This window comes from Nelumbo lutea, chromosome 3 (assembly GCF_056320005.1).
Source record: "Nelumbo lutea isolate HS-2025 chromosome 3, American lotus-T2T, whole genome shotgun sequence".
In the NCBI taxonomy this organism is placed as follows: Eukaryota; Viridiplantae; Streptophyta; class Magnoliopsida; order Proteales; family Nelumbonaceae; genus Nelumbo; species Nelumbo lutea.
The window spans coordinates 16,355,295-16,365,848 of record NC_142686.1 but is presented as its reverse complement, the minus strand read 5'-3'; the positions used below and the strand labels follow the sequence as shown (position 1 = coordinate 16,365,848).

Genomic DNA, 10,554 nt, shown 5'->3' with positions numbered 1-10,554 from the left:
TATAATGCAAATTTTTTGATGGTTGAAACCCGTAATGTGAGAAATAGGATTTCATTGTTGACGCGCTCCATTTTAATTCCTATTATCAATTTAGGCATAGGATGGCAATACGTCACTTGATCTTTTAGTAGTGAATGGTCCCACACCCACCCACCTACCCACCCACCTACCTCATCATAACCATTGATCCCAAATCAGACGAACTGTTGGTTAATTGAACATCGTGATTCGTGAAGTGCGGGCCAAATGCTGACATTTTAGTTTCATTACATTTCCTTTTTCTTTTCTTGGAAATGGAAATGGTCACCACAGACTGGTCCAACCTGAACCTGTCTGGAGCAGGAGATCCTTCGTTTTCATTCCTGGCTTCAGGTTCAGAGTATATATTAATTAATTTCTACCAAAAAAAGAGAACACCAATATATTAATTGAAGAACTGGACTACAAATAAGCAGACCTTAATTTCGGGTGTCTTAATATATATTATATTTTGGCTGCAAGCCTTAAGACAATAAAGCCCATTAGCGTAAATATCCATTGGCCCATTGCCCATTAGATGGAGCCCATTAGCGGATATTTACCGTGAAAGTCGGAAATCTCGGTCGTGTGCTAAATGTGTTTCCTTCCGAACCCATTGAAATCGACGACGACGAGCCAACCATTTCCTTTTTTTTTTTTTTCACAGAACAGAACAAAAGCAGAGAGTGAGAAAAGTCACAGGAAGTGGTGCTGGTGGTGAGGTTATTTTTATTTTCTTTTGTTTATACATTTGTAATTTGTAATTTTGTAGTTCTATTTTTCTTTCTTGACTCGTGAGGAGGCATGATACATACCACCGCTACTGCATGATTTCATAGGGTGCCCTCTTCTTTATGTTTCATTGCGCCCTTTTTTAGGGTTTTCTGGCTTTGGTTGATTTTTCTACACGAACGGTTGATGGATTGATTCAGCGTGGATGCTTAGTGGAGCTACCGGAGTTCAATTTCTCCTCCTGCTTTGATTTCCTCGGGTTTCTTCTTTGATCTTGACGGAGTCAGATTTTTGGAGTTACAAGTGTCGTTCGGGACAGGGATTCGAATGGGCCATGGTTTTCTTCTTTGATTTTTTTTTTTTCTTCTCTGATTTTTTTTTTACGGATGCCATTTTGTTACTTTGACTGGGATAGTTAGATTTTGTCGTTCGGAGCTCAGGGGAAGGTCGGATGAAGGGGTTTAGAAGCTTAGGCGCGAGATATGGAGGTTAGATCTGAGGGTCCTCAGTTGAGGACTGATAAGCTTCCGCCTCCGCCCCCTAGGACACGTGCGCAAGTCTGGTTCATTCGTATCTGTTCCAGCATTTTGCTCTGGACATGCATTGTTCAACTGGTTGCCGTTGGGGAACTCTGGAATCCGCGTTTGCTGACTGGCTTGTCGAACCATCTCAACGGGATAAAAACATCTCCTCTCCGCTCGGAAGTGGCTGCGCCGACGGTCCCGGTTCCTGCGAGTGAGTTCTTCTCCAGCCTAGCTTCCTTTTGTTTTATAATATACTTCCCAAGCTTACTGTTGCAACCACAAATTTAATCCCGGCAACTTCTGCAGATGCAAGGAAATGGATTTGATTTTCCGAATACCATTTCGTGCACGTGCATGAATTAGTACTTCATGGACTTAAATTGTTGCCCATGAATGGATCTAATGCTGACGCTTGTATTCGCAGTGCAACTTATCTAGTTATGTGCATTTCCATCGTTCAACATTTTCTAATGGGGGCGTTGCATTTCAAGCCTTGCAACATAAATTTTTAGTTGTTTCAGTAATAATTTACTTTTAATAACTTACGAAAACCTTGACCCTTATTGGCACAAATTTAGTTGGTTCATGCTTGCTCCTGGTAGCATAAAACAGAGTTCAAATAAAATTTCCACCTTAAGGTCGTTTTTATTCTGAAAAAGCGAAAAGAATCATAGAGCTCTAAATAATCATTAACATTTCAGAGTTCAGGTAACAAAGCTAGACAACATATTTATAGGCTCATTTTGTTCTCAAGAGGCTTTGCACTCCTTGTGATAGCACCCATTAACCAATGGAAAAAAATTCTACTTGCATTCTTATTTGATTTTGTTTTTCTACTCACAAATACTTCATCCATGGACAATTGGACATCCTGTTTTTCTTTCTTTTATGTTCCTTTAGTAGGCAATCTAGAACCACAAAATCTTATCCGTCCATTATCAGGTTTTGCTATCTTATCTAGATGCACCTGGGAGATGTCAAAATGTTATGGAAAACGGTTCAAGATCCTTTGCTGGTTCCTAATGCAGAAGAGTATTCTGTTGTGTTCATCTGCCAAATCCTCAGTTATGATTTGGCAATTCACAAATGGAGTCATTAAGGCATTGGCTTTGATCTAACCAAGATTATGATTATAAAGTTTAGTTACAAAAGGTCACCACAATGCCTGTCATCCAGGGTCTTGGGAGGGATGGACTGGTTTAGAATTAACCCCTGGCATTTTCTGTGCAAAGGGGCTGCTGTCAGACTTGAATTAAACAGGATTCATGGACATATAGTTGGGATAAGGCTTGGATGATAATGATGATGATGACCAAGCAACGATCCCTTATAATCACAAAGTTTAGTTATAGCATAAAAATATTTCCTGATTATGGTATTCAAATTACCCGGATTTGATTTGGTTATTTTAAATCTTGAAATTGAAATCAGATTTTTGGATATTGTTGGTACCCCTAGTTATTCTTCAAATCTCAGGTCAGATGATATTTCCTGTATTAAGAGTTGGAATGCCTTTACTTCTCTAATAATGCTTCAGACATTAAAAATGCAAATGTGGGCACTTGGGAAACTTCCTGGTTCTTAGTGATTAACACTTTCACAAATGGGTATGCTGCAGGAGTTTATAAAAGCAATGGTTATCTTAGAGTATCTTGTAATGGAGGCTTGAATCAAATGCGTGCTGCGGTTTGTATTCATTGTTTTGCTTTTTATTCTTTGTGCTTCTGTGTCCTTTGATGATGTGTCTAAATCTGCCAGTTTTCTATTCAGATTTGTGACATGGTGACAGTTGCTCGGCTTCTGAACCTCACACTAGTTGTTCCGGAGCTTGACAAAACTTCTTTTTGGGCTGATCACAGGTATTTCATTGGTTTTGGAATTTTTAGCTAGAGCATTTTTATCCCTTTACTGCTTCTGGTTAAAGGAAGAAACAAGACATCCAACTTTTGGAAAATTGCCCCCTGCAGTGACTTTGGGGACATTTTTGATGTGAACCATTTCATTCATTCATTAAGAGATGAAGTGCACATTATCAAAAGGCTGCCGAAGAGGCTTAGTCAAAGAGCTGGATATCAAGCCCTTGAGATGCCTCCAGTGAGCTGGTCAAGTGAAAAGTATTACTTGGAACAGGTTTGAACCACTCTGGCTTATCTGCTGCAAAAGATCTTTTTCTTTTCAATGTTTTTCCTTGTTGTTTTCCGCGGGGGGGGGGGGGGGGGTAAGGCAGGATTTGGTCCCAAGTCAGTAAAAACTACATATACTGTCTTTACCATCCATGCCAGCTTTTACCTTCATCATTGCAAAAATGCATTTTCACCTGCTGAAGATATAATTGTGTCCAGTGTTTTAAAAGGCACGCCTAGGTGCATAGGTGAGACACATTCTAGGGTATGCACCTCGCCTAGGCCCCAGGAGTAGCACTTTCGAAAGGTGTGCGCATGGTGCATCTAGGTGCACTTTTTTTTGCGTTTTTTGTTCTTTTTTGAACCTAGCAGCTGGGCTAGGGGCTTGTAGGGATTAAGAATTTAAGACCCTTACATAGATTTCTTTGGGATTTCCTTGAGGGGCTTGTTACAAAGGCGGCTCACAGAATCAGGGCAAGATGTTTTACATCAAACTAGCTATTTGAAGTAATGCAATCGAGGAAAAAAAGAGAGTAAGGGTTTTACATGCTTGAATATGTTTTATATGTTTGATTTTATTTTAAAAATTTCATTTGAATACGTCTTACATGTTAATTTTATGTATTTTAATTTTAGATAATAGGTTTTTTAGAACATTTATTTTAAAATTTAAGTTTACATTTTTAATTAATATTATGCTTAATATGTTTATTTTTTTATTTATTTTTTGCATTTTTTCATTTATTTTGATTATTTTTTTGTACTTTTGTCCTTTCTTTGAAAAGTCATGCGCCTTGCCTTGTGCCTTGGGTGCAAATTGCCCCTTGTGCTTTTAAAGCACTGATTGTGTCCCATGTAGAGAGGAACCTGGATTACAAACACCAGTTCAGTTTCTTTCATTCTGGTTAAATCTACATAGAAAACCCTTACCCTTTCTTCTTCCTCTTCATCTTACAGTGGATTCTTTTTTCTCTTCTCCAATAACTACTGCTTCATTATTTATGGATGAATGAGGTACATAACTCCATTAATGGTTAAACAGGGGCAATTTAACTTTAAGAAAATTTGAACTAGATGTTTCCTTCTTTGAAGGGGCCATTGCTTGGTCTAATGGTAAAATCTCAGATTACAACTGTAAAAGCACAGGTTTCAAGTATGAGAGCAGCCACCTTGTATAAAAGATGCCAAAGGTTAGGTTTGTATCCAGTTCACCTCTCCCAAAATAGCTTGGAGCAACATTGAGTAATGGGCCTTTTTCATGTTTCTTTCTTTGATGCTCAGGACTCAAGAGATGGTATTAAAGAATCTCTGGTCAAGCAATGGTTAGCAAGAAACTTAGTAGAAATGGTTAAAAGATCTCTGGTCAAGCATTTGTTGGGTAATCTCCCCTTGGCCCAACTTGGTAGCTATACTGGAATTGACCAGGAATGCTGACTTAGTGACTTCATTTCAAAAGAAAACCAATGCTGGAATGACGAAAAGTTGTTAGGAAAAATCCCAATAGACGTGGGAAAAGATCAGAACCATTCCCATTCCTGCTATGTCTAAGGAAGATGAACTGATCTGGAAACTGGATATGAAAGGGAAAATTACCAGTAGATCAGCCTATGCTTTAAAAGCCGGAGATATGGGATTCGACACTACCCTTTTCCCAAAATTTGGAGTCTAAAATGCCCTCCGAGTGTAGGTGTATTCATGTATTTATTACTGAGTAAAAAATTGATGACAGGAACTAGACTCAAGAGATGGGGTATGAGAAACGCTGCAGACTGTCCATTATGTTGAAATGAAGAAGACCTATTCCTTCACTGTAGTGTGGCCCATCAGGTTTGGTCATACCTAGATCAGGGAATTCTTTTACCTATTGAGAACGAAGATATATGTGATTGATAAAAAAAAAAGAACAAAGATATCTGTGACTGGTGGAGAAGAGAAAAAAGTATTGGCAATTCCAATACCAGAAGATTCTTTTTGGAGATCCTCAGCACGATGTTGTGGTGCTTCTGGAAAAATAGAAATTGTAAAATATTTGAGAACAAGAGTTATCCATCATATCTAGTGCTTGACAGAGCTAGAGCTTTTAGTTCTGAATTCTTACAGTCAAACTGCAGAATAGAGAACCCTTTGAACTTTCAAGACAATTTATCTCTTATTAGATGGAAGCCATTGGACAGCGGAGAAATCAAAATATTCGATGTGTCAAGGAGAGAGGATGGTTGTGCTCTTGGTGTCATTGTGAGTAGACCTGTTAACGGGCCGGGCTTTGCCTTTACATTAACAGAATATGCTCAGGCCCGAGCCCGGTCCGACCATCAGGCCTAGGTCTTGAGCTCGAGCCCGACCCTCATATAAAGCCTGAAGCCCGGGCCTGAGCTCGAGCCCGGCCAGAAATTTGGAAAAAAATATATTTTCTTTTTTATTCAATTAAAAGACCTCAAAACCTAAAAAAAATAATGAAAGATCTCACTATTACTTGAAAAAAGAGAATAGTGATAAAGAAAAAAATATTATATGTATATTTTATTATATAAAATGTATTTTTATTATTATATTAAAAGACCTCAAAACCTAAAAAAATAATGAAAGATCTCACTATTACTTGAAAAAAGAGAATAGTGATAAAGAAAAAAATATTATATGTATATTTTATTATATAAAATGTATTTTTATTATATAATACATTATCAAGTTGGGCTCGGGCCGGGATTTTTTGAGAAAGCCTGAGCCTGGCCCAAAAAAGCTCGGGCCCGATGTTTTAGGCCCAAGCCCACGGGCCTGAAATCCTGTCCAAGCCCGACTTAGATCGGGATGGGCCGGGCCGGCCCATCAGGCTACCCGGCCCATGAACAGGTCTAATTGTGAGAGATGAGGTATTTGAGGTTGGAAAGGTTCCCTTTGTCGTCAGCAGACATAGGGGAGTGCAAACGAAGTAGAAGTGTGGGCTTCTCTTGAAGCTCATAAGACAGCAGCAAATTTTGGCATAAGAGGATAATCATCAAAGAGGATTCTAGCATAGTTATCGAAGGGCTGAAGGGAAGAGTAGATCCTCCATGGAATATCAAAGTTCTCCTTGAAGAATGTTATCAAGTGTGCCGGTTCTATGGTCTAACAGTCAGGGACATGCACGTTTTGAGAGAGGAGAATTATGCGGTGGGCTGGTTAGAAAATTATGGGAGTTCTGGTCAAATTTCTTCTGTTTTTTTGATGTAAAAGTCTTGCTTATATCTGTTTCTGTGATGTGTGGGGTCCTTTTTTTTTGATCAATAACAGCAACTTTTATTAAGAATGCGTGGGGTCCTTATACCCCTTGTTGCTTGTAATTTCTTCCAAAATATCGAAAAAAAGGAAATAGGGGAATAGAAGAAAGGTTTTATGCATTCTGATGGTGTATGCGATTTTACTCTATCGCAAATCCATGTTATGATGAAGTGACTCCAAAGTAGGGATGTAAATGGAGTGGGCTAAATGGGAGACCATGACACTCCAAATGCAGTGGGCTTGGTAGTGGCTTATTTGAGGTAGGGTGGACTTGGAATCTAGGTGGCCGACCCAGCTTAGGTTCCAGGGGAGTTAAGGTTCCAATATACCCAAATATCAGGTTATTGTATCCCACTTATAGAAGGTAATATACTACCAAGAAATAAGTCTTTTAGACATTTCATATAACCTTAGTTGCATAGCTGTCTACCATATATACAACATTTTAATTCACAACTCTTTTTTGCATCTTTTCACCATCTTTGGTGTTTAAACCTGCAGAATGGTCTCATATTTAGTTTCTTTCTTCTTGGATCTGATTTTTGGCATTTAAGTAACTGAAATTTGATGCTTCAAACTTCTTAGTGATTGACGGTTGACCAGATTTCTCTATTTTTACCTTTTTAGTTTTATTCTTTTTTATGCTAAGAAGAAACAACCCTTCTTTGAGTTTAGATTTTTAATTCTACCTTCTGTTCTTCTGTTGTTTTTTTTTTTAATATCATTTTCACTAATTTCTCTGTAACATTCTCTGAAACTAAATTTTTAATGGCATGGAATGGGGCTATAACAGTTTTTATAAAGATTTGTTTGGGATGGGTTTTGCACTGCCTTTATATTTTAATGGGATGAGTTGGTTATTTTCAAATGAAAATTCAGTTGGGTTGGTGTTGGAATAGCTCCACTCCTTACTGGACCCAACCTGCAGGCTGCAGACATTCTAAGAATAACTGTCATTCTAGGATTACAAGTTTGCACCATAGGATGATTACTTATCATCATTTTATCATGCATATTTTAATTCATGATTGATAATCAATCATGCAGATCCTGCCACTTTTCAGCAAATACAAAGTGATTCGCTTCAACAAAACAGATGCACGCTTAGCAAATAATGGGCTTCCTATTGACCTTCAGAAGCTTAGGTGTCGTGTGAATTACCAAGCATTGAAATTCACTCCTCAGATTGAGGTGTTAGGGCACAAGTTAGTTCAGATTCTTCGAGGGAAAGGATCTTTTGTGGCGCTACATTTGAGATATGAGATGGACATGTTGGCCTTTTCAGGTTGTACTCATGGCTGCTCTGATGAAGAAGCAGAGGAGCTCAAGAGGATGAGGTTTGTTGCTCAACTATGGTGTTTTTGTTTCTTTTTCAGGGAAAATACTTATCCTAGGATTGGGAATGTGTAAGGGTCCTTCACTTGTATTAGGCATGGGAAGTTTCCCGGAACAAATGTTAAACCATTTGGATGATTGTAATTATATGATATATTAACTTCATCTGGAAATCTGGGAATTCTCATTATTCTAAGAAATCTTTTGAGAGTCCTTTTATTTTACTACAGGGGCTTTTCTTTTTTTTTTTCTTTTCTTTCTGTTGGATTGGTTAATATGGGACTTCATGGAAAAGTAAGACTAGGATATTGGCTAATGTAAATCATATATTACTATGCCATTCAGGTATGCATACCCTTGGTGGAGAGAGAAGGAGATAAATTCTGCAGAGAGGAGATTACAAGGTTTGTGTCCTCTTACACCAGAGGAGGTTGCATTGGTTTTACAAGCTTTGGGCTTCCAGAAGGATGCTCAGATCTATATAGCCTCTGGCGAGATATATGGTGGTGAACGAAGGCTCACAGCATTAAGAACTGCATTTCCCCGAATTGTGAGTTTTCTGTCATCCTGTTGTTAGTCCCTTTATAATGGTACAACCAATTCTTTGTTAAGTAACAGTTGGGGGACTGAGAATAATAGTTGATAGCGCTATGGGTGTTGAGCATATATCTTTTCTCAATTAACAAATGCACTTTTTATAGAGGTTAGGAGGATGGAGGTTAATAGGTGAGGCCCTTTCATATTTAAGTGTTGTGTATGACAGAACATCTACATATCATGACATGTGCACTCAACAGCTGAAAGCCCTTTTTAACCACCGGTAAATGTGCATGTGCTTTGCACGTGATAATTTTTTATGATGGTGATAGTAAATAATATGTTTCTAAACATGGTTGACGTGGATGCTACTCTGTCAATCAAACGAATTGATTTGTAGTCCTGATTCAACCACATACGTGCATACTTTTTGCCTTCTACTCTACTGCATATTTTCCAAATTGTTTAGTTGGATCCTTTTTTTGCCCTCTTTTGTAGGTGGGTGTGGAACTTTGTATTCTTAAATTTTACAGAATCTGTCAATGATTTCAGGTGAAGAAGGAGATTTTGCTAGACTCAGACAATCTACGGCAGTTCCAGAACCACTCATCTCAAATGGCAGCACTGGATTTTATGGTTTCAATTGCCAGTGACATATTCATTCCGACTTATAATGGGAACATGGCAAAACTTGTTGAAGGTCACCGCAGGTTGGTCTTATTCTGCCTTGTTTCTTATCCATGTTTTTTTCTTTTTTTGATAGATTTATCCAGTTTATTCAAGGTGCACATAAATAAGCTTAGTGCTGTTATGCAAGCATTGACATCTACCAAGGGGCTTGAGCTGTGGCCTGTGTGATCTGCCTGATCATTTTGGGCCATGTGGTGTTCCTGAAGCACTGATACCTCAGGAACACCTTCAGATAATATGCTTGGTTGAGATTCTCCTTGGCATATGCACCTTGGGGAGCCTTAGAATCAGCATATAATTCACATTGCGCTGATGCTGCTAAAACGGGCAAAATTTGAGCTTATTTGGTGGGTAGATAGGTCAATAATTCAATTGGAGAAGGTAGAAGTATTTTCTCTCATGGTTGAGAACATAATATATGACCTTGGCACTGGCATTTCTCAAGAACTTACTTTTTACGACTTGTTCTATTTCTAGGTATATTGGCTCTGGGAAAACCATCTTACTAGATCGGGGACGGCTTGTTGAACTTGTTGATTCCTATCAGAATAGGACACTTTCATGGGATGAATTTGCAGTTGCTGTACGTTTGGCACATGAGAAGAGGATTGGACAACCAGCTTGTCGCAAAGTTATTTTGGGTAAGCCAAAGGAGGAAGATTATTTCTACTCTAATCCTCAAGAATGTCTCTGTGATAAATTAGATTGCCACGAGGTACTGCGCCCTTGCAACTAAAGTATTGCTCAACGAGGAAGGTGAAAAAAATTCACGGCTGACCTACCTAGTGATTCTCAGGATGAAAGCCTGAAGACCGAGTCTCGGACCACAAACTAACATATGCCTAATTGCCTATACTAAAGCCATGTAAATCATGGCAAGAAAAGGAAGCAAAAATTTTCCCTTAACCCCCGTTCAACTTTTTTTATTGTGTTTTTTCTTTTTTTTCTGGTGTCTTTATTCTTTTGTTAATATATGTTATTTCTTTTCTTTTATATGGATCCATCATCCAACATATCTGGTTGGATATTTTGAAGATTGCTATCAAGGAGATATGGCATGACTCTCTCTCTCTCTTTCTCTCTCTCTCTCCTGGTGTGATATTTTCACATGGAGGGTGCGAAAACGTTTCCATCCCAAAGATGTCAACTTGACGACTTGATATATTCCCCAAGGCAAATATGTCACAATTCACAAGGTCTACTTGGACGAAGCAAGAAAATGCCTCTCCAATCAAACCAAGATCTCTGAGCCTCCTTTCTTTGTAGTATTCCAAAATCATCCATCACCAACTCGAAATGTCTCATCAAGGCATTAATCTGCTCCAATTCTTTCTTCT

The 10,554-nt window shown here is 38.5% G+C and overlaps 1 protein-coding gene across 4 annotated transcripts; it reads left to right on the top strand.

Annotated features, from left to right (window-relative positions):
• The first annotated feature begins 570 nt into the window (after nt 1–570).
• LOC148863203 (O-fucosyltransferase family protein) lies at nt 571–10,290 on the top strand. Of its 4 annotated transcripts, none has more exons than XM_088976221.1 (9): nt 571–740; nt 897–1,485; nt 2,893–2,960; nt 3,045–3,133; nt 3,242–3,404; nt 7,703–7,992; nt 8,336–8,540; nt 9,080–9,237; nt 9,695–10,290. In XM_088976221.1, exons 2-9 carry the CDS (start codon nt 1,233–1,235, stop codon nt 9,951–9,953), a joined length of 1,485 nt encoding a protein of 494 aa, XP_088832347.1. In that variant the 5' UTR covers nt 571–740; nt 897–1,232; the 3' UTR covers nt 9,954–10,290. The 4 variants fall into 4 exon arrangements, with proteins under 4 accessions (XP_088832347.1, XP_088832346.1, XP_088832345.1 ...); XM_088976220.1 differs by having other exon boundaries at nt 607–735; XM_088976219.1 differs by having other exon boundaries at nt 607–740; nt 858–1,485.
• The last annotated feature ends 264 nt before the right edge of the window (nt 10,291–10,554 follow it).

Excerpts from the sequence above, each read along its gene's own strand:
- LOC148863203 (XM_088976221.1), top strand. The coding sequence starts at position 1,233 with ATGGAGGTTAGATCTGAGGGTCCTCAGTTGAGGACTGATAAGCTTCCG. Across the intron at positions 3,134-3,241 it reads TCTTTTTGGGCTGATCACAG|TGACTTTGGGGACATTTTTG; the intron begins GTATTTCATTGG and ends TGCCCCCTGCAG. Across the intron at positions 9,238-9,694 it reads CTTGTTGAAGGTCACCGCAG|GTATATTGGCTCTGGGAAAA; the intron begins GTTGGTCTTATT and ends TTCTATTTCTAG.